The 25,033-nt window shown below is 54.2% G+C and overlaps 1 protein-coding gene across 5 annotated transcripts in view; it reads left to right on the top strand.

Annotated features, from left to right (window-relative positions):
• Positions 1–24,693, top strand: part of GRIK5 (glutamate ionotropic receptor kainate type subunit 5) — a 57,949-nt gene extending 33,256 nt beyond the window's left edge. For 4 of the 5 annotated variants that reach the window (XM_043598758.1, XM_043598760.1, XM_043598757.1 and 1 more), the window contains 8 exons: positions 5,393–5,509; positions 5,706–5,815; positions 6,194–6,367; positions 16,483–16,648; positions 17,942–18,167; positions 19,957–20,085; positions 20,180–20,301; positions 23,593–24,693. In XM_043598758.1, the coding sequence (XP_043454693.1) occupies positions 5,393–5,509; positions 5,706–5,815; positions 6,194–6,367; positions 16,483–16,648; positions 17,942–18,167; positions 19,957–20,085; positions 20,180–20,301; positions 23,593–24,021 (1,473 nt within the window). In that variant the 3' untranslated portion in view covers positions 24,022–24,693. The remainder of the gene's footprint in view (positions 1–5,392; positions 5,510–5,705; positions 5,816–6,193; positions 6,368–16,482; positions 16,649–17,941; positions 18,168–19,956; positions 20,086–20,179; positions 20,302–23,592) is intronic. The other variant, XM_043598759.1, reaches the window with a different exon arrangement.
• Positions 24,694–25,033: the final 340 nt, after the last annotated feature.

The raw sequence follows: 25,033 nt of genomic DNA, 5'->3' as shown, positions 1-25,033 counted from the left end.
AAAGGGGGTTCCAAAGGCTCTGAGAGGACCTTAGAAGGAGCTTGCAGTTTAAGGATGGGTCTGTCCTCCAGAGTGAAACCCAGATCTGACCACCTAGCCCCACCCCAAGTATCTCCACGGACTTCCTTAGCCCCCAAGACGCCCACTTCCACTCTCGCCCCTGTGGTCTGTTCTTACAGTGACCAGATCACGTCATCCTGCTCACACCCTCGATGTAACGTCCTCTGTTGCCCTTGGAGTAGCATCCAGCCCCCATCCCATGCCTGCCCGGCCCAGCAGGGCTCTGTTTCCTGCTCTGCTGCATTGCCGGCCCCTCCCAGGGGCTCTGGCCACCCTGGACACTGCAAGTCCCTTCCCATCTCGGGGGCTATATGTGCTTGTCCCTCAGCCTGGAACTCTCTCCCTAGTTCTTCTCGGGCCTCGCCCCACACTTCCTCCACGTTTGTACTCCAGACCTCCCCGCGGTGGGGAGTGCATCCAAACCAGCGTCTCCCAGCAGGCTCGATCACGTTGCCCTGCTTTGTCTTCATAGCACCTGACATTATCGGTTTACATTCACTGCTGGATTCCCAAAGCTGGAATCGTGCTTGGTCGGTGGTGGGTGTTCTGCAAACATTTGTCAAGTAGGCAAATGAATGGATGGACAGACAGAATGGGCAGCGTGGCTGCCGCAGGAGGTACATGGAGCAAGATGGCGGGTGTCTAAGTCTGTGCTCCTGTCACGGGATACCACGGATGGGGTGGCTTGTAAACAACAGACATTTATTTCTGTCAGTTTGGGAGGCTGAGCAGTCCTAGATCAAGGTGCTGGCGGAGTTGATGTCTGGTGAGGGCCCTCTTCCTGGCTCATAGCCATCTTGCGGTGCCTCGTATGGTGGAAGGGGCGAGGGAGCTCTCTGGATGGAATGGGATAAGGGCACTGACTCCACCCTCGTGCCCCCCTCACCTCCTAAAGGCCCCACCTCCTCACACCATCATGTTAGGGATTAAGATTTCAACATGCGAATTTGTGGGGGGAACACAAACATTCAATATATAGCAGGGGGTGAGGCTGGTGAGGTAGTGAGGGGCTGGGTGGGGCAGGGCCTCAGGGGCCCCGGGTGAGGAGTTTGGATGGCAGAGGAAGGAGAATGAGAGTTGTTGCTGGGTTTAAGCAGGACTGCTGTGACCAGGCTGTAGTTTCTGGGGTCCCTTGAGCCGTTGGCTGGACTTTCCAGTCCTGAGATGCTGGCATCTGGGCAGGAGGAGGGAAGTGATTCCAGAGGTGTTAGGGGAGCAGAATCAGGACAGCTTGGGACAGAAGTGAGGGGTGGGGGGTGTGAAGGGGACCCCAGGCAGAAGCCTGGGACAACGCTGGGGACAGGGTGGGGGCCGAGTTTGCTGTGTGTTCACAAGAAGTTCAAGGACCTGCTCACTCTAGTCATTTGCAAAGCACCCATCTCCTGAGCTCCCTGGGACCAGAGAGGAGTTGCACACCTGGACCCTGTCCTGAGATGCCCCCGGCCATGGAGGGTGGGGACAGCGGACAGGTGACACTCCTCAGAGGGGGACCAGTTCTGAATCCTGGGGTCAGCTACATCCAGGTACTTACCCTTACTATGTCTCTGTTTCTTCAATGGTGGGAAGGACAGGGTCCCTCTGGGGACTATTCTGGGGAAGGGATGCCCCAAAATGATGGCCATGGGGTACATGCTGTGTAAGTGTGAGCCTTTAGACCCATGTGCGGCTCCATGAAACACGGAAGGAGGGCTATCTCTGCTTGGGAGGCTCTGGGAGGCTCCCTGAGGAGGGGTGACATTCCCAGGCTCTCAGCAGAGGAGACAACGATGCCTCCAGCTGGCCCTGCTTTTGCAGGTTTGGTAGCAGAAGCCGAAAAGCAAACAGATCTTTTCCAAACTGAGCTCAATGCTATGATAGATCAAGGGGGGCCTGGCATGTGGGGAGCCCATAGAAGGTGCCGCAGAGGAGGGAGGGATTAAGGGGACCCTGTAGGAGTGGGTGGGTCCAGTTCTGCAGGGCAGAGTGGGGTGCCTCAGGAGGAGGAAGTGGTGTATTCAGGGATACAGAGGCCAGAGAGCAGCTGGCGCGAGAGGGAGCCAGAGGCCCAGGGATATGGTGGGAACTTTAGCAGCCCTGGGTGCCATCCAGAGAGGCGAGGCTTGGCCAAGCTCCAACAGTATTTGTTGGGAAGCTCCGTGTAGGTTGTGCCTAACCAGATAGGCAAGGAGCTTGTAATTTAGTAGGAAAGACAGTCCGTTAATAAGCAAATGGCAGGCTCATCTTCACTAGTGCTAAGCAGGATATAAAGCAGGATATAGAGTGTCCAACTTCTGCTCGGATCATGATCTCATGGTTCGTGGGTTCAAGTCCCGAGTCAGGCTGTGCGCTGATAGTGCACAGCCTGCTTCAGATCCTCTGTCTCTCTCTGTCCCTTCTCTGTGTGCTCAATCTGTCTTTCTCTAAAATAAATAAACATTAAAAAAAAAAAAACCCAGGGTAATGGGTAATATGAGAAAGAGGACCCGGGGTGGAGGTGAGTGCGATCTGGATGCCACTATGGGGAGGGCTGAAAGAGTGAGGTATGAACTAAGCCTCGAATATTGAGGAAGAGCTACAGAGCACATGCAAAGGCCCTGAGGAGGGGAATGAAACTGCATTTTGAAGAACAAAAGGCAGCCATTGTAGCTGGAACCTAGTGGGTGAGGGGAAAGGGCATGAGGTGAGGCCAGCATGCAGGTGGGTCTCACATCACCTGGGGCCTCTTGGCTGGAAAAGGGCTTTATTTTAGGTGCAGTGTGAAGCCACCCAAGAGTTTTAAATAGGACTTTCCCTTTGGACTGTGGTATTCTTTTTTCTTTTTTTTTAATTTGTTGAACATTTATTTATTATTGAGAGACAGAAAGAGACGGAGCATGAGCATGGGAGGGGCAGAGAAGGGGGGAGACACAGAATCGGAATGTGAGCTGTCAGCACAGAGCCCAACATGGGGCTCGAACTCACAAACCGCAAGATCATGACCTGAGCCGAAGTCAGACGCCTAACCGACGGAGCCACCCAGGCACCCCTTGGACTGTGGTGTTCTGAGTGGTGGCTGGGGGGCTGGTGAGCTGGCTAATGAGGTTGTCAGGAGAGACACATCGATGGTGGGGGCCTGGAGGGGGGGATGGAGAGAAGTGGACAGATCTGAGTTGTGTTTTGCAGCAGAACCACTGCTCTTGCTGCTAGAGATGTGGAGAATTCGGGAAAGGGAAGGAGCAGGTTTGGCCTTGGTGTGAGCCTTAGGTGAGGTCTCCAAGTGGGTGAGGAGGCTAGTGAGCAGAGCAAGGGATGGGACAGAAAGGAGCTGGGAGCCCGTTAGGGAGGAAGTAGGGTCCTGGCACCTGACCCAGGGACCACCAATGCCCTCCTGAGCCCATCCGAGAAGCCACTGCCTCCTGCCTTCTGAAATGGAGACTCGGGCCCCCCGTGGAGGGTCCTCCCAGGGCACACCTCCCATGGGCACCTATAAGTAATAGGATTCCTGTGTGAGCTGACGTTGTTCCTGGCAGTTCACATATTAGTCAGAAGAATGGCAAGTGCATAAGGAGGGGCAAAATGCTCCTTACTGTCCCCATCGAGGAATTCCCCCAATCCAGCCAGGTTTTGGGCCCCTGCCATACTTCGCCGCCTCTGGATTCTGCTCTGGGGCTGTGCCCTCTCCCTGCCCTCAAGTCACCCTGAGGCTCGTGCCATCTCCCTCCCCGCCCCAGTTCTGTCCAGACCTGTATTACCTCTTGTGTGTGCCCAGTCTCAGCCCCTCCTGGGTGAGTGTGTGTCTCTTCCTGGGCCAGTCTCCTGGGACCTCTGCTCTTATTTCAGCCCTGCGGGTGGTCTCTGCTTGAATTTGGAGTCAATTCTGGGGCCCGGTTGAGGCCTGGGGGAGAGTCAGTATGCCTGGAAGGGATATCCTGGGAGCCGGGTCCCAATCCCAGGACCAGGAGAGCCGTGTGAGACATCTTGCCCAACCCTCATCCCCATTTTGCAGATGAGCAAACTGAGGCCCCGAGACGTGGAAGCCCCTGCCCGAGGTCACCCAGCGAACTCAGGGCAGAGCCGGGGCTCCCCATTCCCGCACCGGGCCCTTCCCAGCGCCCTGCCTTGCCTGCTCCGTCATGTATGTACGCATGTGAGGGCCGCGTGTGCCAGTGTGTGCCCCGCGCCTCCCGGGGAGGCCCTTCCGCCGTGTGTCTCCGCCCCTCCCCGCACTGTGGACAGGGCATGAGTCTGTCCGCCTGCACCTGTGTGGGTGGTGCGTCCCTGGGTCAGCCTGTGTCTTAGCACGTGTGTGTGGACGTGGTGTGGTGTGCACACGTCAGTGGTGGCAGAGACACGGCCGTGCACAGTGCTCACGGGTGCCATGCGTGTGTATGTCTGTGTGGCGGGGAGGGTGTGCGGAGCGCTGGGTTTTTCCCCAGTCTTGTGTCCAGCCCACAGCTGAAGGCCGGCTGAGTCCTCTTGAGCTGGAGCAAAGTGAGCCTTTCGGATCAGGGTTTCTGGGCGTGCCAGCCAGACCCTAACCCAAACCCTTCTGCGCGTCCCACCCCACCCGCTCCCCACCCTCGCCACCTCAGACCCGGACCCCTGGCGCCCCTCCCCCACTCGAAACCACGTGCAGCTCCCCCCAAGGTCATTCCCTCCGTCGAGCTGGGCGCTGGTCCTGTGTCTGGGGGGCGCCTTCATGCACACGCGTAGGTCGCCAGTGCCTGCCGGTGGCAGGAGAGTAGAGGTCCCACCTCTGCGTTAAGGTCCCCAGCTCCTGCCTTTGCTGACTGGTACCTTTGCCTCTCTGAGACTCAGTTTCTCCATCTATAAGATGGGGCTAGCAGTGGCCCTCTGGGAGCTGTTGGAAGGAGGATTCAAGGTAATCTATAGAAAGTGTCACCTAGTGTGGAGCCTGGTGCAGAGTCAGTACATAGTACGTGCTCCGAGTTGTTGACTGAAGACAGAAGTGGAAACCAAGGCCTGACAAGGGCCCTGAACGGGTCACCATCCGGGCGTCTCAACACCAATGCCAGGCTGTCTCCAGGACCTGGGTGGTGGGGGAGGTGGGAGATATGCGGGTCGGTGGGGGGTGTTGTTAAAGCAAGACCTTAGCAATGAACGTGACAGGATGGGGAAGGGGCCTCGGGAGCCTCTTCCGGCAGACGTGAGATGACAGGGTTCCAGTTTTGGGCCCAAGGTGCCATTCTGGACCTGGTGTAGGCTCCTGGCCCCTCTGTCTTCATCCTTTCTCTTTGCCGGTCTCTCAGCTTCTGCTGATCTCTCTCTCGAGAGCTCTCTCGGGGCGTTTCTCCCTAACTGCCCGTCTGTCTCCCTGGCCCACCCCTCTGCCCCCGCCCTGCTTCCCCTCCAGCAGAAGGCAGACCTGGCTGTGGCCGCATTCACCATCACAGCCGAGCGGGAGAAGGTCATCGACTTCTCCAAACCCTTCATGACCCTGGGGATCAGCATCCTCTACCGAGTGCACATGGTAGGGCTCCCCTGGAGACGCGGAGGCTGTGGGGCAGGAGCCTGGTGGTGGGCACGACACCTGTGTCCCCAAGGGCAGCAGAGGCTGCGGGCTGGACCTTGATGGGCCACTCGGGCTCACGGGTGCCTGGCGAGGCGGGGGCTGGGGATGCAGCTGAGGTCAGGGCGGCCCTGGGCCTCACTCCCTCCCCCCACAGGGCCGCAAGCCTGGCTACTTCTCCTTCCTGGACCCCTTCTCCCCTGCCGTGTGGCTCTTCATGCTTCTCGCCTACCTGGCCGTCAGCTGCGTCCTGTTCCTGGCCGCCAGGTGAGTCCACTGCCTGCTGCCCATGAAAAGGAGGCGGGGAAGAGGCTGGGGCCTCCGTGACTGACCTGCACATTCTGTCTGGGCCTCTCCCCTTCCCCCCACTTCCATTTTCTCTCTGTCTCTCTCTTTCTCCCTCTGTGTCTCTCTATACATCTCTTTCTGCCTTTTCTGTGTGTGTCTCTCTCTGTGTTTCTTTCTTCCTCTTCCCTCTGTGTGTATCTCTTTCTGTTTCTCTCTGTCTTTTCCCTCCTTTTTCTCACTGCCTCCCCCCCCACCCCATCTCTTCACATCATGGTGTCTTTGTCGCTTTCCTCTGTTTCTCTCCTTTTTTTCTCTACCTTGGCTCCATCCACCCCTCGCCCCTGCGTCTCTTCACAGGCTGAGCCCCTACGAGTGGTATAACCCACACCCGTGCCTGCGGGCACGCCCCCACATCCTGGAGAACCAGTACACGTTGGGCAACAGCCTCTGGTTCCCTGTAGGGGGCTTCATGCAACAAGGCTCGGAGATCATGCCCCGGGCGCTGTCCACACGCTGCGTCAGCGGAGTCTGGTAAGAGGCCTTCTGTCTGTCCCAACCTGGGTGGGGAGGGCCCCTTCCAAGCCTGGGAGGATTCTGGTCCCCTTCCGGCAACTGTGTGGTGGGGAATGGGGTGGAGAGAGCTGAGCCCCAGCTCTGCCCGGTACTAGCCGTATGACCTTGCGTAGGCCACATCTTCTCTCCATGCCTCAGTCTCCTCATCTGAAAACTGGGGATAAAATCCCCATGCCGCAGGATTCAGTTGGGCTGTTGCAGAAAAGTACTTCTTCTGACGTGAGAATTATAATTGGAACAGCATACGGATGGCTATTGCTGACTCGTACACACGCAGGCAGTCACAGAGACTTGGGGCAGCCTGCACGGTCCAGGGACACATACTCCTTGGGGAGTCCCTTGGGGACCCCAGTAACCTGGACAGAGCCTATTTAGCCCCCATCACAAGCTCCAAGAAGTCACATGTCAGAGACCAGACACTGTCAACCTGTGTCTGGACCATGGTTTTTTAAATGTCTGTTTATTTTTGAAAGAGAGAGAGAGCCGGGGAGGGGCAGAAAGAGAGAGGGAGACACAGAATCCGAATCAGACTCCAGGCTTCGAGCTGTCAGCACAGAGCCTGACACGGGGCTTGAACTCACAAGCTCATGACCTGAGCTGAAGTTGGACATTTAACTGACTGAGCCACCCAGGGTTTTTAAACATTTGAATTAGTTAGCAACATTTAAAAATTGGGCAAATCCACTCACAAATCCAGACTTCTCACTCTTCTTGAAAATTCAGGAGCACCGGATAGGCCAGCATCTTCCTGGTCTTATGCATGAGAGGGCTGAGACCGCGTACTCCTCCCAAGGCAGGGCCAGGCCGAGCGGGCTCTCTCCCCGGGGCCACTCACCCCGGTGCCACCTGAGCCCAGCCTCCTCCCCAGGCCCTTCTGGAAGAGCGTTTCTTCCTCCCCTCCTCCCTGTCAGTTAGAATTCACGCATCGACAGTCATTCACCAGATGCTTCTCAGGCCCCTCCTTGTGCCAGGCACTCAGGTGAAGAATCCGGCCTCGAGAGGCAGAGGAACCCAGAATAAATAGCTAAGCAAATAAACAGACACAGGAACGTCCCATTTTGTTCCAGGAACAAGTGAATCCCAAAGACATTGTCTCATTCAAAACTTGTTCCCGACTAACCTTTAATGGGTGCAGGTTTTTCTGTCCCAACTGAGTGGGACGAACTACCACAGAGCAAGTTGTCGGCAGTTCGCTTGGCCCACTGTTTTTGACCCTTTTGGGTCTCGATGACATTTTTTGGGAATGGCATCATTTCAAGTGTTACATACCCTGTATTAGTTTCCGATCGCTGCTGCAACAGGTTACACAGGCTTAGTGGCTTCAAACAACATAAACCCATAAACATCATATGGGTCTGGAGGTGAGAAATTGGAAATCTCACTGGGCTAAAGTCCAGGTTTTGGCAGGGCTGGGTCCTTCTGGAGGCCTAGGGCAGAATCCATTTCTTTGCCTGTTTCAGCTTTTAGAAGCCACCTGTACTCCTTGGCTTGTGGCCTCTTTCTCTGTCTTTAAAGCCAGTAGCATTGCATCCTCGTATCTCTCTCTGTGGCTCTAACCTCCTTCTTCCACTTATAAGAACTCTTGTGATACCACTGGGCCCACCCAGATAATTCAGAAGAATCTCCCCCAACTCACATTCCTTAACTTGATCATTTCTGCAAAGATCTTTTTACCCTATAAGGGGACAATACCTCATGAGTTCCAGGGCTTAGGATGTAGACATCTCTGGGGGCGGGGCAATATGAGGAGCTTTCTTCTGCCTCCCACATACCCCACCTGCAACCTACCGACATTGTCAATGTCACACACGTATCAACATGCATGCAAACTACTAAATGAAACAAACAGGGCACAGTGAGAGAGAACAGCAGGGAACGTGGTCACTCCGGGAAGCCCCTTTGAGAAGGGGACACCTAGGCTGAGTCCTAAAGGCTAAAACAGAGGTGTCCACGCCCAGGAGAGGGAGGAACATTCCAGACAGGCCAGAGACCTGATGTGACAGAGACGGCCACATCCTCAGGCCAGGTGGCGGACCGGTGACCTCCTCTCTGCAGGCCGTCCCTTCTGCTCCTGGGTCAGGGACCTCTTCAGCTGGGCGTTCTCTGCCTGTACCCATCACCGTCACCCTGGAAGCTCCCAGTCACGCCCCCTCTCACTGGAGACTTTGACCCCAAGCTCACTCTCGTCTTCACTCTCAGCCCTCCCACACATTCGCTCGGTGAGTGGATGTTTCAACAGATGTTTGTTAGTTTTCAAATGTGACCCCAGCACGGTGACTCGGCAGTCCGGGGCCAGTATCCTAGGGGACTTGGTTGCCGGAGGGCCCTGAACCCACCTCCTGAGCCCCTCATCTTCAGTGTGCATTGGGGTCCCAGCCTCCTACAGCCACACCCAAGGCCTCGTCATCATTCAGGACAGCTCTGCCTCAAAACCAATGTGTGTGTGTGTGTGTGTGTGTTTTCTTTTATTAATTAATTGATTAATTAATTATTTTGAGAGAGAGCGTGAGTGGGGGAAGGGCAGGGGGGGGACAGAGGATACAGAGTGGGCTCCACAATGACCGCACAGAGCCCGATGTGGGGCTCGAACTACAAGGTCATGACCTGAGCCAAAGTCAGACACTCAAATGACTGAGCCACCCAGGCGCCCTTCAAAATCCATGTTTTTGAGGTTATGCCTGACCTCAGCCCCATCCTCTCGGGCTCCCCCTTGGTCACTCTCGCAAAGTAGTCATTGGGGCTCCCTCTTTCCTGTTCCCTGAACCCTGCGTACTTTCAGGTCCATCCACCTCAGGTAGGCTCCTAGGCCGTGTCTTCAGCCACTCTTTTGCTGTTTTCCTCAACTCCTCCTCAAGGCGTCCTGTCCTCAGAGTCCTCCTGGCAACCTCAGATCTAGGCAGCAGCTTGGCTCTCCCTCCCCTGGCCCCACCAGGGTCGCATAGGACCCCCTTACTGACGCATCCAGTACATGCATATAGGCCACCCTCCTTCTAGAAACTCCTTGCTTCCAGGCTGTAGTGGCCCTCTGGTTCCCTCCTCCCGCTTTGGATCCTCTGTTTCATTTCGTAGGGGCCGGGGGGTGGGGGGTGGTGACCACCCTCGCCGTCTCTCACAAGGAGCTCCTCATTCCACACCAGTGACGTGACAGTACTTGCAGACCCAGCACCCTCATTTTGTGACAAACATTTTGTAGCATCTGCTTTCCTACCCTGATGAAATTCAAGGGTAATATATCTCCTTACACACCTACGTACACATGTGATTTGAAACAAATTGGTAATACGCCCTAATCGCAATACAAAGGGGGGAAAGGGGAGTGATCTATGATAGAGTAATAGGATAGTGATGCATAAATGCTTGGGCGGGGCTGTGCTAGAAGACAGAACGCGGGAGTCAGGTGGCTGCATTCGCTTGTAATTGGTACATTGGAAATTACGAGAAGGGAGACCATTTAATAGAATCATGTGGACACCTGAGACTTGACGATTTGAGCTATTCGGTAAATGAGTGTGTTTGCACAAACACAAATCACCATGCACGTGGCGATTTACTAACACAACTGTTCCAAGAGTCTTGATTCGGTGACTCAGATACCGTGAGCAGGGCTGCTGTGTCAGAGGCCTGAGCTCCAAACCGGTGAGGGGTTCTTGGCAAACTTTCAAACACAAGAACATCTGGTTGTTCCTCAATCTGAACAATGCATGAGTTTCTAGAAATTTCGGTTTCTGTTATAACCATGCAGACATTTTTTTGGCTTTTGTCTACCAAGGAGTGAGGGTCAGAGAGTCGGGTACTGGATTTTCCCTGTTGTTTAGACTGGACTGCATTGCTGGACACCTGCCCCCACCCAACAACACCAGGAGCCACTAGGGTGCCCAACACCTAACCACGTGTCTTCCTCAGACGCCTCCCAGGGGGCTCTCCACTCTGTACGCTCCGAGGCCTTCTCATCCAGCCCTGGTTCCCCTTGCATTTTGTAACTGATGCTTACCAAGTCCTCACCTCCAGACCCTCCCCATGTGTGCTCTACAGGCATCCCCAAAATAGCTTGTCCAAGATGGAGTGCACATCCTTGCTTCCAATTCAGACTCCCCATCTGTGTCCCCCTGCTGTGTCCCAGTGAGCACCCCCACCCCCACCCCTGCCCAGTCATTATCACCAGTCAGCCATGCTGTATCCTTGGGGTCAAGGTGGTACCTGCTATGTATTAGGCACTGAACAGTTTTGTCTTGAATGAATGACATTGGCCCTTGCAGTGGGTTTGAAGGGACTTGGTTTCTGGAGAGTTGTGTCAGACCCTGGGTCTTTGCATGTCGGGTTTTGATTTTCTTTTGCGGGAGGCTGTATTATTCATCCCTCTGTCCTCTATTCCACCCCCACCCCAGGGCCTAGCACAGCGCTGTACATGTGTGCTCAGCAGAGGTTAGCTGCTGTGTTTGTTACTATCTGCTGGAGGGGGTGAGTGGGTCTGGGAGGCTCTCCCAGCCTCTCCCTGTCTTCATGCCCCACAGATCTGGACTATCTGCAGGGAACCCGGCCACGCTCACCTGCCAGGCAGGAGGCCAGAAAGGGTCAGGGTAAGACAAGTGGTTGCTCTTGGGCTCCATAGCAAGGCCAGTGGGTGCCTCTTCTCCCAAGTCACCAAGATAGTGAGCGCACACACGCACGGTGCTCCTTCTGTGTCAGATGTGACTCACTCTTCCCACAGCCCTGTGAGGGGCAGCCTGTGACTGTCTTAGCTCACAGGTGAGTCCAAAGTCACACAGCTAGGCAGTGATAGAACCAGGATTTGTGGATTTTCCAGAGATCTTTCTGTTATTGATTTCTTGTTCAGTTCCGTTGTGGTCAGAATATTCTCTGTAGGATTTTCATCCTTTGAAATTTATTGAGACTTGTTTCATGGCTCAGCATATGGTCTATCCTGGTAAGTGTTCTGTGTGCATTTGCATAGAACGTGCTGTCAGTGGGCGCAGTGTGCTATAAATGGCAATTAGGGCCAGTAGGTTGATAGCGTTGTTCAAGGCTTCTATATCCATACCGATTTTCTGTCTGCCTGTTCTATCAATTATTGAGAGAGGGGTGTTGCAATCTCCACCTGTAATTGTGGAGAAATCGTGTCTATTTCTCTTTTCAGTTCTAACAGTTTTTGCTTCATGAATGTTGAAGCTCTGTAATTAGGTACATAAATGTTTAGGATTGTTATGTTGTCTTGATTAATTGATCCCTTTGTCATTGTATAATGCCCCCTCTTTATTCCTGGTAATATGCCTGCTGTGAAGTTACCTGTATTTGATATTAACATAGCTACCCCAGCTTCTTCGTGCTTAATGTTGGTATAGCATATCTTTTCCCATCCCTTCACTTCCAACCTACCTGGATCATTTTATGTATGTATGTATGTATGTATGTATGTATGTATGTATGTATATTTTTTAGGGGGAGAGAGAGAGGGCACATGAGTGGGGGAGGGGGAGAGGGAAAGTGAGAGAAAGAGAGAATTCTAAGCAGGCTCTGCACTGTCATTACAGAGCCTAATGCAGGGCTCAAACCCACAAACCATGAGATCATGACCTGAGCTGAAATCAAGAGTCAGACTCTTCACTGACTGAGCCACCCAGATGCCCCAGATCATTATATTTAAAGTGGTTTCTTTTTTTTGTTTGTTTAGTTTATTTATATTTGAGAGAGAGTGAGCCAGCAGGTGCCTGGGTGCACACAGCGGAGGAGGGGCAGAGAGAGAGAGACCGAGAGAGAGAGAAAATCCCAAGCAGGCTCCACACTTAGCACAAAGCCCGATGAGAGGCTTAATCCCACGAACCACAATATCATGATCTGAGCTGAAATCAAGAGTCAGATGGGGCTCCGGGGAGGCTCAGTAGGTTAAGCATCCGACTTCGGCTCAGGTCTCGCAGTTTCATGATCTCGCAGTTTGTGGGTTCGAGCCCCTCTGAGCTGTTTGCACAGAGCCTGGAGCCTGCTTCGGACTCTGTGTCTCCTCTCTCTGCCCCTCCCATGCTCATGCTCTGTCTCTCTCTGTCTCTCAATAATAAATAAATGTTAAAAAAAAGAGCCAGATGCTTATCCCACTGAACCAGCCAGGCACCCCTAAAGTTTCTTATAGGCAGCATGTACTTTCTTATAGGCAGCATGTACTTAGGTCTTGGAGCAGGGGTTGGCAAACTTTGTCAGTATTAGGCCAAATAGTATATAGTTTAGGCTTTGTTGGCCATCCGGTCTCTGTCACAACTAATCAGCTCTGACTGTATTGTGAAAGCAGCCATAGACGATACATAAATGAATGAGTGTGGCTGTGTTCCAATAAAACTTTATTTATGGACATTGACACTGAAAATAGAATTTTATATGTCATGTGTCTTGAAGTAATACTCTTCAATTTCTTTTTAAACATTTAAAAATGTGAAAACCATTCTTAGCCTGCGGGCTGGACAAAAGCTGATAGCAAGACAGATTTGGCCTGTAGGCCATCGTTTGCCAGCCCTTGGTTGGGACCATTTACCTTTAATGTAATTACTGTGACGGTTGGGTTTAAATCTGCCAACTTGCTATTTATTTGTAATTTGTTCCATCTCTTTTGATTCCTTTTTCCCTCTTTTCCTACCTTCTTTTGGATTTATTGAGATATTTAGGATTCTGTTTCATGTCTACCATTGAAGCATACTTCAATAGCATACTTCTTTTTAAATTTTTCTTAGTAGCTGCTTTGGGTTTACGATATGCATCTTTAATTGATTACAAAATACTTTCAAGTAACATTGTACGACTTCACATAAGATGGAGATCCTTATGACAGTATGCTCCCATCTCTCCCCCTATCCTTTGAGCTATTCTTGTCATATAGATTACTTCTACTTGTCTTACAAGCCCCATAATATATTAGGAGTGTATGTGTGTGTATTTGCTTAAACAGTAAATGTCTTTTTTTAAATGTTTATTTATTTATTTAAAAAATTGTTAACTTTTATTCATTTTTGAGAGACACAGAGAGACAGAGCATGAGCAGGAGAGGGGCAGAGAGAGAGGGAGACACAGAATCCAAGGCAGGCTCCAGGCTCTGAGCTGTCAGCACAGAGCCCGATGCGGGGCTCAAACTCTCAAACTGCGAGATCGTGACCTGAGTTGAAGTTGGAGACCTAACTGAGCTACCTGGGCACCCCTGGAACTTGCAAGTCTTGATTTTGGGTTTGTGAGTTTGAGCCCCACATTGGGTGTAGAGATTACTTAAAAATAAAATCTTTTAAAAAATAAAGAGGGGGTGCCTGGGTGGCTCAGTCAGTTAAGCGTCTGACTTAGGCTCAGGTCATGATCTCATGGTTCATGGACTTGATCCCCATGTCACGTTCTGTGCTGACAGCTCAGAGCCTGGAGCCTGCTTCGGATTCTGTGTCTCCCTCTCTCTCCACCTCTCCCCTGCTCACAATCTGTCTCTTTCTCTCTCAAAAGTAGATAAACATTTAAAATTTTTTAAATACAAAAAAAACAGATATACAAAGGTACAGGAAACTGTGAGAGAGAAGTCACTCATTTGAAACAGACCCAGAATTGGCAGAATGATGGAACTAGCAGATGAGGGTATTAAAGAGCTGTTATAGATATATTCAGAATGCTCAAGGATATAAAGAAAAACCTGAGTGTAATGCAGAGAGAAATATAAAAAAGGAGCAAGTGGAACTTGTAGAGATGAAACATACAACATTTGAATGGGAAATTTTACTGGAATGGTTTATACAGATCAGACACTGCAGCAGAAGAGAAAAGAGAATTGGAAGACAGCAATAGAATAGAATAGACAGAATAGAATCCAAATGGAAGTCACAGTGGGAAAAATGACTGACAATGGGCACAAAGTCTAAGTGGCCTGAGGAATAAAATAGCAAGTGGTCTTACATAAGTGATTGAAGTTCCATAAGGAGAGGAGAAAAAGGGAGTAACAGGAAAAAAAATATTTGAAGAAGTAATGGTGAAAACTTTTTCAAATTTGATGAGAATTATAAACTTGCAGATCTAAGAAACTCTATAAAACCCACGTAGGATAAACACACATACACACAAAGCACTTCAAGGCGCATTATAATCAACTGCTGAAAACCCGTGATAAAGAGAGAGTCTTAATGCAGCCAGAAGGCGGGGGGGGGGGGGGGGGGCGGACAACACACGCAAGAATCAAATAACAGTGACAACAGACTTCTTGTCAGAGAGTATGCAAGCCAGGAGACAATGCACAAATGTGCTGAAAGGGAAAAACAACCTGTCAATCTAGTATTCTATATCCATCAAAAAGATCCTTCGAAGATCCACTAACAAATGTTTCATACAAACAAAAGCTGGGAGAATTAATTGCCAGCAGGCCTGTGCTTCAAGAAATGTTATTTTGGGGACGCGGGTGCCTGGATGGCTCAGTCAGAAGAGTGTGCAACTCTTGATCTTGGGTTGTGAGTTTGAGCCCCACGTTGGGTATGGAAATTACTTAAAAATAAAATCTTTCTGGGGCGCCTGCATGGGTCAGTCAGTTAAGCTTCCCACTTCGGCTCAGGTCATGATCTCATGGTTGGTGAGTTCGAGCCCCTGTCAGGCTCTGTGCTGACAGCTCAGAGCCTGGAGCCTGCTTCGGATTCAGTGTCTCCTTCTCTCTTTGCCCCTCCCCACTCACACTCTGTCTCTGTCTCTCAAAAAATAAATAAATGTTTAAAAATTTTTTTAATGAAAATGAAATCTTTTTTAAAAGCAAAGGAAAAGTTATGGGAAGTTCTTCAGGTAAAAGTTCTTCCATCTAATGCTAGATGGAAACTTGGATGCACATGGAGCAACAGAGAATACCAGAAATAGTAGATGTGTGGGTAAATATAAAAGACATATTCCTCATTTTAGAAATCTCTTCATTAAAAAAATTTTTTTATGTTTATTTATTTTTGAGAGAGACAGAGTGTGAGTGGGGGAGGGGCAGAGAGAGAGGGAGACACAGAATCCCAAGCAGACTCCAGGCTCTGAGCTGTCAGCACAAAGCCCCACCCAGGGCTCGAGCTCACAAACCGTGAGATCATGACCTGAGCCGAAGTCAGTTGCTTAATCGACTGAGCCACCCAGGCACCCCTATCTGGTAATTTTTTATTGGATAACAGACATTTTGAATTTTACATTGTTTTACATTGTTGAATGTATTACTTTAAAGAGTCTTGGACGTTCTCTGGCGGGCAGTTAAATTCCTTGTGGATAATTTTGATCCTTCCCAGGCCTGTTTTTTAAAGCTGTTAGAGATCTGGCATAGTCTTTATTCTAGGGCTGACTTAACTCTATTTGTAATATGTTGTCCTTTGGGGTCTCTACTGAATGTCTCATCTGTTCGGTCAGATCTCACTCCTCAGGCTGGAGAGATCTCAAAAGGTTCCCAGCCCTGTGCAAACCCTGGGAATTGTTCTGTCTTTGAAAGTGGTTCTTCTCTGGCCCCTTAGAGTTCCACCCTATGTGTACACAGATTGATATTCAGCCAAAGACTCAAGGGGACTCTGTGCACATTTCTGGAATCCTTTCTCTCTGTGCAGCTCCCTCTTCTTAGGTTCCCTGTCCCACAAATTTTAGCCATCTTGGCCTCTCCGGTCTCCACCTCTGCAACTCATGAGATTGCCAGACTGTTTGGGTTTCCCTTTCTGGCACCTCACTCTATAAACTAAATTCAGCCAGACAGCCTGGGCAACGATAAGTCTCACTTTGTTGCTTTTTTTTCCTCAGGGATTACAGTCCTGTGATGCCTATTGTCCTACGTCTTTAAATAGTTTTCTATATTCTGTCTAATTTTCTAGTTGTTGATGGTGGGAGGGTATTTTCAGGATATCTTATTCTCTTAGATCTGAAAGTGGAAATCTCTGGAAGCAGTATTAAACCCAGGGAGTCTGGCTCTAGAATCGGTGCTTCCAGCCTTCCCACTAGTCAGCAGTCACTGAGCCTTCTAGATGCTGAGGTCATTAAGAGTGGCACCACCAACAGGGTGCATGGCCACAGTGGGAGGGTGGCCGGGGGCGAGGGCCTCCAGACTGTAGCTTGCTCCTTCTCCCCCTCAGGTGGGCCTTCACCTTGATCATCATCTCTTCCTACACGGCCAACCTGGCTGCCTTCCTCACCGTGCAGCGCATGGAGGTGCCCGTGGAGTCAGCTGATGACCTGGCAGACCAGACCAACATTGAGTATGGCACCATCCATGCTGGCTCCACCATGACCTTCTTTCAGGTGGGGGCCTTTGAAGTTGCCCAAGCTTGGTGTTGGTATCCCCATCGTGCATAGCTGCCCAGGGTGGGGCTGGGCAGGGCCTCCTGGGTCAGAGGGATTGATTGTCATGACAGTCAGGGAAGCTGAGAAGCAGAAGACACACTTGTGGGGTCACAGGGAGTGTTGCTGTCTGGCTGGAGAAACTGGACTTTCCCCCCAGGGAACAGAAGGGAGGCAGATATGGGATCTAATGTTGTATCAGTGCTAGATGGGCCAAATGGGGTCATGGAGGCCGCTAGAAGGGTCAGGCCTGGGAAAATGGGCCAGCAGAGAGGAAGGCAAGGCCCTTCAAGATGAAAGGTGTGCGTCCCTGTGTATTATGGGGTGGTGGGAAAGAATCAAAGGAAAGCAAGCACGGCAAGGAGGCTTGAGTGACCATAGAGGCCCTAAATGCCAAGATAGGGCTGAGATTAGGACCTGGAAGTGGGCAGGTGGGAATAGTTACTGGGCAGGGGTGACCTGTTTAGAGCTGAAAGTTCCCTCTGGGGCAAACAGGGGTAGACTAATGGTCTGAGGGAGGCTGGAGCTGGGCAGGGGCCACTGGTTGAAGCATGAAGGAGAGGAGGTCTCGCTGGTGGGTTGTGGGACCAGTTTGCAGCTGGGAAAAATAGAAAAGTAGGTTTGGGAGGTGGCTGAGCCCTGGGGAGGGGCCTGTGGGGCACATAGGAAGAGCAGCGTCTGAACATCAGATCAGAGAAGGAAGGCGTGTGTCAGGAGTAGTGACGGGGGTGGTCATCCCCAGCTTGGCCTCCACAGGCCTCTGCCTCGGGGCTCTATCTGGGGCAGGGTGGGGCATTTGCCAGAAGGTTCCTGCAGGGCCTAAAGGAAGTAAATGGTCCTATTTGGCATGCTGCAGGTCTCCCCGACCCAGGCTGGGCCCTGGGTAAATTTGCGGTTGAGCTTCTGTGCATAAGGCCTGGGAGCGCTCGGAAGACAGGGCTGAGTGTCAGGCTGAGCCAGGCCCAGGGGTGGAAGAGAGAAGAGGGGCTAAAGAATGGACCATGGCTCCTTCTTCCCAAGCCTTCTGTCCTCAGGGCCCTCGCTGGCCTGGTGGGCGTGCAGATGGCTTGGACCTGACCTTGAGCAATCTGTCTTGTCCCTCTCCTCTGACTTTGGCTCTTCCTGCCTTCCTCTGGTCTCCTCACTCTTTCCAGTTGAGAGAGACTTCCTGGAGGGCAGGGGACAGGGTTCAGGGGAAATGCAGGGGGTGGAAAGACCCTCACCTGACTTCCCCGTGTCCCCTCCTCCTCCCAGAACTCACGGTACCAGACGTACCAGCGTATGTGGAACTACATGCAGTCGAAGCAGCCCAGTGTGTTTGTCAAGAGCACGGAAGAAGGCATCGCGCGTGTTCTCAACTCCCGCTACGCCTTCCTGCTCGAGTCCACCATGAACGAGTACCACCGGCGTCTCAACTGCAACCTCACCCAGATCGGGGGCCTCCTCGACACCAAGGGCTACGGCATCGGCATGCCACTGGGTATGGCAGCCTTGGGGCTGGGGAATGTGGAGGGGGCGCTGGGTATCCTAAACCAAGCCACGTGAGCCGGCCTGGGACTGGGCCAGGCCCTCCCTGTGGCAGGCCGGGTATGTTGTGCGTGGCCTTGGGCGGATGTCACCGCCATTCTGAGCCTCTGCACTCAACCCGCAAACACGGGCCTGGCAGCAGTCAGTTCCAGCCCTCCATGGCTGTTGGGAGAATCCCGTGTGACTGTGCACAGCCCAGTACTTGCAGGCCATGACACTTGCCCCCTTCCCCTTTGGCCCGAGGACCCCTTGAGGGGGAAGACCTGGGTTTATGTACCTTACAGTCTCTGCACGGAGCCCACAGCCCAGCTCAGAGCAGGTGCTCAGAATATAGATGGTGGAAGGGACGGGGGCAGGGATGGGTCTGCCTGGGAGACTTGGACATGCTTTTTCAGGGCTCAGTGCTGGAAACCCAGCAATTTTATCAGCAAATCTTGACATTTTGACCTTTAAATCCATCTATCTGCTGATGACTGCTGTGTTAGTTATCTATTACTGCGTAACAAATGACCTCCAGTCTTAGCAGCTTCCCTGTGCCAGGGAAGCACGTAGCCCGGTGCTTCGGGGGGACGGGCTCTGGAGTCACACCGACCTGGATTCAAATCCCAGCTCCACACCACCCCCCCGACTCCGTGCATGACCTTAGGCAGGAATGTCACCTGCCTGGTCCAGAAAATGGGGGTGGTAACACCCGGTAATACCAGGATCACGAGGGACTTGAATTAATGTCCATTAACCAAGGGTCTACAAACCCGGCACATCGTAGGGGCTGCTGAATACTAATGACTCCACCTGCCCATGTCCCCAGTTTCTGGTACCTGGGAAATGCTGAAGAGGTGTGGTGACTGAGGAAATGACAGGACGGGACACGTGTGGGGTGTTTGGGACGGAAGGATGGTTTGAGGAGAGGATCCGAGGGTAGGGAGGAGAGAGGTGGCTGGAGATTCATTCACTGAGCAGATTGCCTGATGCCCTACTGTGTGTGGCACGCACTGTGCTGGAAGACCACAGCAGAGGGCCGCGAAGCCCCCAGCCTCCTGCCTGCGACCAGGGGCGCAGACGGCAAGGACACAATAAACACGCAGCTTTATAAAGTGATGTCAGGTGGTGATAACTGCTCTGAGGTGAAGTAAGGGGAAGGGACTGACAGGGAGGGGGTGCTTGGTGCCATTTTAAGTGAAGGTCATTGGAGAAGACCCCTTGAGGACGCACCATGCGAGCAGAGGCCTGAGTGACAGGAGGGAAGGAACGTTCCAGGCAGAGATCCTGAGGTGGGACTGCCTGGAGGACTCGAGGCACAGCCGGGAGGCCGGTGTGGCTGGCACAGAGAGCCTCGGGGACAGCAGGAGCCTCAGGTGGTGGGGCCAGTGGACCCCAGATCTCGAGGCCGAGGGAAGGACCTGGTGCTCTCTGCGTCGGGAAGCCATTGGAGAATTTTGAGCACAAGAGAGGCGAGCTCTATGACTGTTTCTGAAGTTGTCCCTCTGGCTGGTGGGGGGAGGTGAGGGGCACGGCAGGGAGGGGACGGTGACAAATGTGACATGAGGCCTAGTGGGGGCCCAGCCCAGGGTGGTGGCAGCGGAGGTGGCAAGCAGTGGTCAGACTTGAAGGTAGAGGGGGAAGAGCCCCAGGGATGCGGCGGAGGCAGGAGGAAGGGTCGTGGTGAGGGGGCAGTTGGGGGTTGGGCGGGCAGGGCTCCGGGGCCCCGACGGCCAGTCCACCCCCTTGTCCATCCGGTGCAGGCTCCCCGTTCCGGGATGAGATCACCCTGGCCATCCTGCAGCTTCAGGAGAACAACCGGCTGGAGATCCTGAAGCGCAAGTGGTGGGAGGGGGGCCGGTGCCCCAAGGAGGAGGATCATCGAGCTAAAGGTCAGCTTCCCCACACCTCACGCCCATCCCGAAGCCCTCTAAAGCCCCTGTGCCCACGCAGCCCCCACCCTGTGACTTCCCCCTCGACTCCCAGGTCTGGGCATGGAGAACATTGGTGGCATTTTTGTCGTGCTCATCTGTGGCCTCATCATTGCCGTCTTCGTGGCGGTCATGGAATTCATATGGTCCACACGGAGGTCGGCAGAGTCCGAAGAGGTGAGGAGGCTGGCAGAGGGCGTGGGGGAGAAGGGGAGTGTCAGGGGCGGAGGGGCATGGAGACTGTGGCATTGGTAGCCTTCCTGGAGGGGGTCTAGGAGCAGTGAGGGGCCAGGAGCAGGGCACAGAGAGGATCCGAGAGCCCCTAGGGGCAAAGGGGGTCCGAGGAGAGGTGCGTATGGACAGAAGGGAGAGGGAAGCCGGGCGTGAGGAAAGCCAGAGGAGGGAAAGCGGGCATGGGCAGAGGTGAGGATGCGGGGGAAAGAAGGGCTGGGGAGAAGGAGTGGGGAGGGGCAGGGGGTAAAGCAAGGAGAACTGAGAAGTGACAAAAAGGCAGCGGGTGCGGCGGGAAGACAGCGGGCTTGCTGGCTGGTCCCAGCTCCACGGGGCCGGTGCTGCCCAGTGACACTCCTCCATTTCCACTCGTGCCCCTTCGGTCCCTCACGGGTCCACCTCCGCCTCTCCAGGCCCCAGCCCCGTCCCGCTCCTCACCTTGGCTGTTGACCTTACTTCCACTTCCCTGAGAAGAGCAGAGGAGTTAGAGGAGAGCATACAGACCTCTCCACATCCAGGCACCTGCCTTTCTCCACTCGCCCTGTCGGTTACTCCGAGGGAATACCCATAATTCCAGCTGAGGCACCCTCCCCTGTGCCCCCATCTCCTCTCTCGCCCCCCCAAAGACATCCCTCAGCGGTTCTTTGCTCCCTCCGCCCACCATCAGTTTCCTCCTCTCTGTTGGATCAAGGCTGTCAGGATACAGACGTGCTATCAGCTTTCCCATCTTCCAGAAATTTCTCTTGACCCCGCTTCCCTTCCTGGCCACCACCCCCACTCCTCCCCTAACCGTAGAACCTTGAAAGAGTGTATCTTTCTGCTGCGTCAGTTCCTGTGCTGCATCTAGTCTCCGACACACTCCCATCCACATCCCCACTGAAGCTGCTTGTCACCAGTGACCCAGGCCCAAATCCAGCCCAGGTCTCAGGCCTCGTCATACGTGAGGTAGTGATGGGCTTTGGCACAGCTGAGCTCTCACCTCAAAACCCTCTCTTCATGCTTACGCCCCCCCTTTCTCCTTCCTCTGTGGCCCGTCCTTTGTTGAGGGGTTCTAGGGCTCCGTCCTGGACTCTTCTGTGTCTTTCTCCACCCCTTGGTGACCCCATCCAGCCAAATGGTTTGTAAGACCACCGCTATACTGATGACCTTTATTAGCTGTCTATTACCACGTAACATTCCTAAGATTCAGCAGCTCAAAACAGCAAACTTACATCAGTTTACAGAGCAGCTTAGCCGGGTGGTTCTGGCTGCCAAGGTCTCTGGTGAGGTCATGATGTTGGCCGAAGGCTTGCCTGGACCCAGAGGGTCCACTTCCAAGGTGGCGTATTGTCTCCAAATGTACTTGCAGGATTTTGATTTATGGAGGTGACTAAGTGATGACACGGAGAGGCCAATGCCACCGAAAGAAGATTTTTATTACATTTTTCAGGAGGGGGTGATGCCACCCACGTAGGGCCACAGGGGACGCACCAGGTTTTGGTCAGGAACCGGAGCTGAAAGCCTAGGCCACAGACGGCACTGGGGCACCGGGCAGGCAAAACAGCTTAGAACTGGCTAGTGTGGATAATGTCGGTGGGCTCAGGGCTAGAGGGTGGTCTGTAGCTGTGTGTACCTGGTCCTGGGTGATTTAGGGCAGCCTGGTGTGAGAGTCAGCTTAAGCTGGAGGGTGGGGGTACAAGCTGGGATCGGTTGGTTTGCATATGAGAGGTGGGCTCTCAGCCCTCTGCTATCCCTAAGAATCTAGCTGTGGAAAGGCCCCTCTCTCCCTGACCAGCAAGGTTTTCTCTGTGTCAAAACATCCTAGGATAGAATAAAGAACATGGGGAACATACACACTCAATGGCAGCTGACAGGAGGCCTCAGTCCCTCCCACAGGGACCTCTCCGTAGGGCTCCTTGGGTGTCTTCACGCCGTGGTGGCTGGGCTGGCTTGCCCCAGAGCAAGTGATCCAAGGGCCAACCCAGCAGAAGCCACCAGCCATATTCTGTTGGTCACAGAGCAGCCCTGATATAAAGGCAGAGGGGACCACACAGGGTGGGAACACTGGAGGGCAGGACTCTAGGGAGCCGCCTGCCATAACCCCCAGTGAGCATCCCTCACAGGGACTTCTCCCTGGACCCAGGGTCTGTGAACTCTGATCTTCCCATGGATGTCTGACAGGTAACCCACTTAACATCACATGGCCAAGGCAGAGCTCCTGCCCACGCACCAGGCAATGTTGTCATTCTCCTTGCTCAGACCAAGATGTGATTACCCTTGGCTCTCCCCTCTGTCTCATGCCTCCTTTGGATCTCTCAGCCAGTCCTCTCAGCTCCACCTTCAAAATACACCCAGAATCCAGCCCCTTCTCACCTCCTTGGCCACTGCCACTCAGCTCGCCCTTGGCCTCCTCCATCTGTTCTCAGCACAGCACCAGGGAGATCCTGTGTACAGCAGTCCTCTACTTAGAGCTCCCCAGTGCCTCCCACCTGGCTCAGAATAAAAGCCAGACCCTTACAGTGGCCTGTGGGCCCCATTGCTCTTCGACCTTGTCTTCTCTCTCCCCTGGGAACCTCACTCCAGCAACCCTGCCCCTGCTTGTGGTTCCTCCCACAAACCACCCGGTGCCCTTTCGGCACCTTTGTCCTGCACAGCCTTGCAGTCTTACTGAAGAAGACGTCTTCCTGGTGCGTCTTCCCTAATATCCTACTCCAGATGCAGTATCGCTCCCCACCTCTTGCCAATTTTATTCTCCCCAGCACTCATCACGGGCTAACATACTCCCTGCATTTACATTTTTGTTAGTTTTGTCTCTGCACTGGAATACAACCTCCACGAGGGCAGGGACTTCCTGTTTTGGTCCCTGCACACAGCAGGCGCTCAGTAAATAGGTCTTGCCATAGTTGGTAGCATGAGTTAGAGGCAGAAGATGGAAAACAAGCAGGAGGGAGTCAGAGACTTTGGAATGACAAGAAAGGGAAAGACAGGGGCCTGGATAGAAGGCGAGGGCAGGCTCAGGGAGAAACCCGAGGACGGAAGCAGAGAGAGAGGCCGAGAGGTGAGACAGAGCACTCGAAAAGCGGAGGAAAAGCGGAGGCGGGGAGGGGAGGGGAGGGGAGGAGTGGAGCCCGGGGGCGCAGGGTGAGGGGGGTCGAGGCAGAGAAGTGAAAGCGGACGCAGAAGCCAGGCGAGGGGGCGGCGGCGAGGAGAGCGAGCGACGGACCGTGACCACCGCACCCCGCCCTGCGCCGCCCACAGGTGTCGGTGTGCCAGGAGATGCTGCAGGAGCTGCGGCACGCGGTGTCCTGCCGCAAGACGTCGCGTTCCCGCCGGCGCCGGCGCCCAGGCGGCGCGAGCCGGGCCCTGCTGTCGCTGCGCGCGGTCCGCGAGATGCGCCTCAGCAACGGCAAGCTCTACTCGGCCGGCGCGGGCGGGGATGCGGGCGGCGCGCACGGGGGCCCCCAGCGCCTCCTGGACGACCCGGGGCCGCCTGGCGGGGCCCGGCCCCCGGCCCCCACGCCCTGCACCCACGTGCGCGTCTGCCAGGAGTGTCGGCGCATCCAGGCGCTGCGGGCGTCCGGGGCCGGCGCGCCCCCGCGTGGCCTAGGCGCCCCCGCCGAAGCCACCAGCCCGCCCCGGCCGCGGCCAGGCCCCGCAGGCCCCCGCGAGCTGGCCGAACACGAGTGACCACGGGCGGAGCCGGGCTGGCGGCGGGACTGACCGCAGGGACGGAGCCCGGGCCGCCCCCGCTTCCCCAGCGGGCGAGGGTCGGGACTTGTGCCCCGGTGCTCCGGACGCCGCGATTTTGCCTTCGGCTCACGGTGTCGTCCGAGGCCCGGCTCCGGAGCCTTCCTGCGCCCCCTAGTGGACTTGCCAGAGGGTGCCGCGGACCCCGCACTGCGCCCCCGCCCCCAAACCCCCCCCCCCCCCCCCCCACTGCGGACAGGAGGAGCGCAGGAATCGAGGACTCCGGGGGCCGGGGACTGCGGGGCCGTTCCGGAAGCGGAAAGCAGTCCGCGAGGAGAGCCCCATCCTGGGACTGCTCAGGCTCCCCAAGACTTGACACAGCCCTCCCCACTTCTGGAGAACGGGAGGGCCTCTGGGCATATGGGTGTCCCCTGGCGCCCCTCAACTCTTCTCTTTCTCTCTTTTTTTTGGGGAGAAACCTCGGAATTTCTATGAGACACCCCCCAGGGAGGAGGTCAGTTGGGCCCCCGTCCCTCCCCCTGCCACGCCCCAGTCCCTGTTGGAATAAAAAAAGAACAAAACCCCAAAAACTGGGGATACCTGGCTCTCATTTCCTGGAGGTATGAGGGCATTAAAGGCTCGGGCTCCCCAGGGAGTCTGCTGAGAACCACACACTGGATGGTCACTCCTGGACTCTCTCCACCCTTGGGCCCTGCCCTCAGCCAGCAGGTTAGCCCAGGTCCTGGCAGCTGGCCCCTCTCCACTGACCTTCTCTCAGGACAGAAGGAGGCTGCGACAGAGACCCTGAGACAGATGGAGAGAGATGCAGGGATCTGGAGAGGAGGAGACACCAGGGAACGGAGACACAGAAAGACAGAAACCAGATGGGGTTGGGGGAAGGGGAGGGTGAGTGAACTGCTCAGTGTGACCCTGCCTGGGGTGGCCACGCAAGTGGCAGGTGTGTGCTTGGGCCAGGGTGATTTGGTAACTTGTTAATTGTGTGCCTGTGTGT

Source organism: Prionailurus bengalensis, chromosome E2 (genome assembly GCF_016509475.1).
Source record: "Prionailurus bengalensis isolate Pbe53 chromosome E2, Fcat_Pben_1.1_paternal_pri, whole genome shotgun sequence".
Classification (NCBI taxonomy): domain Eukaryota; kingdom Metazoa; phylum Chordata; class Mammalia; order Carnivora; family Felidae; genus Prionailurus; species Prionailurus bengalensis.
This window is presented reverse-complemented; position numbering and strand designations above follow the sequence as displayed.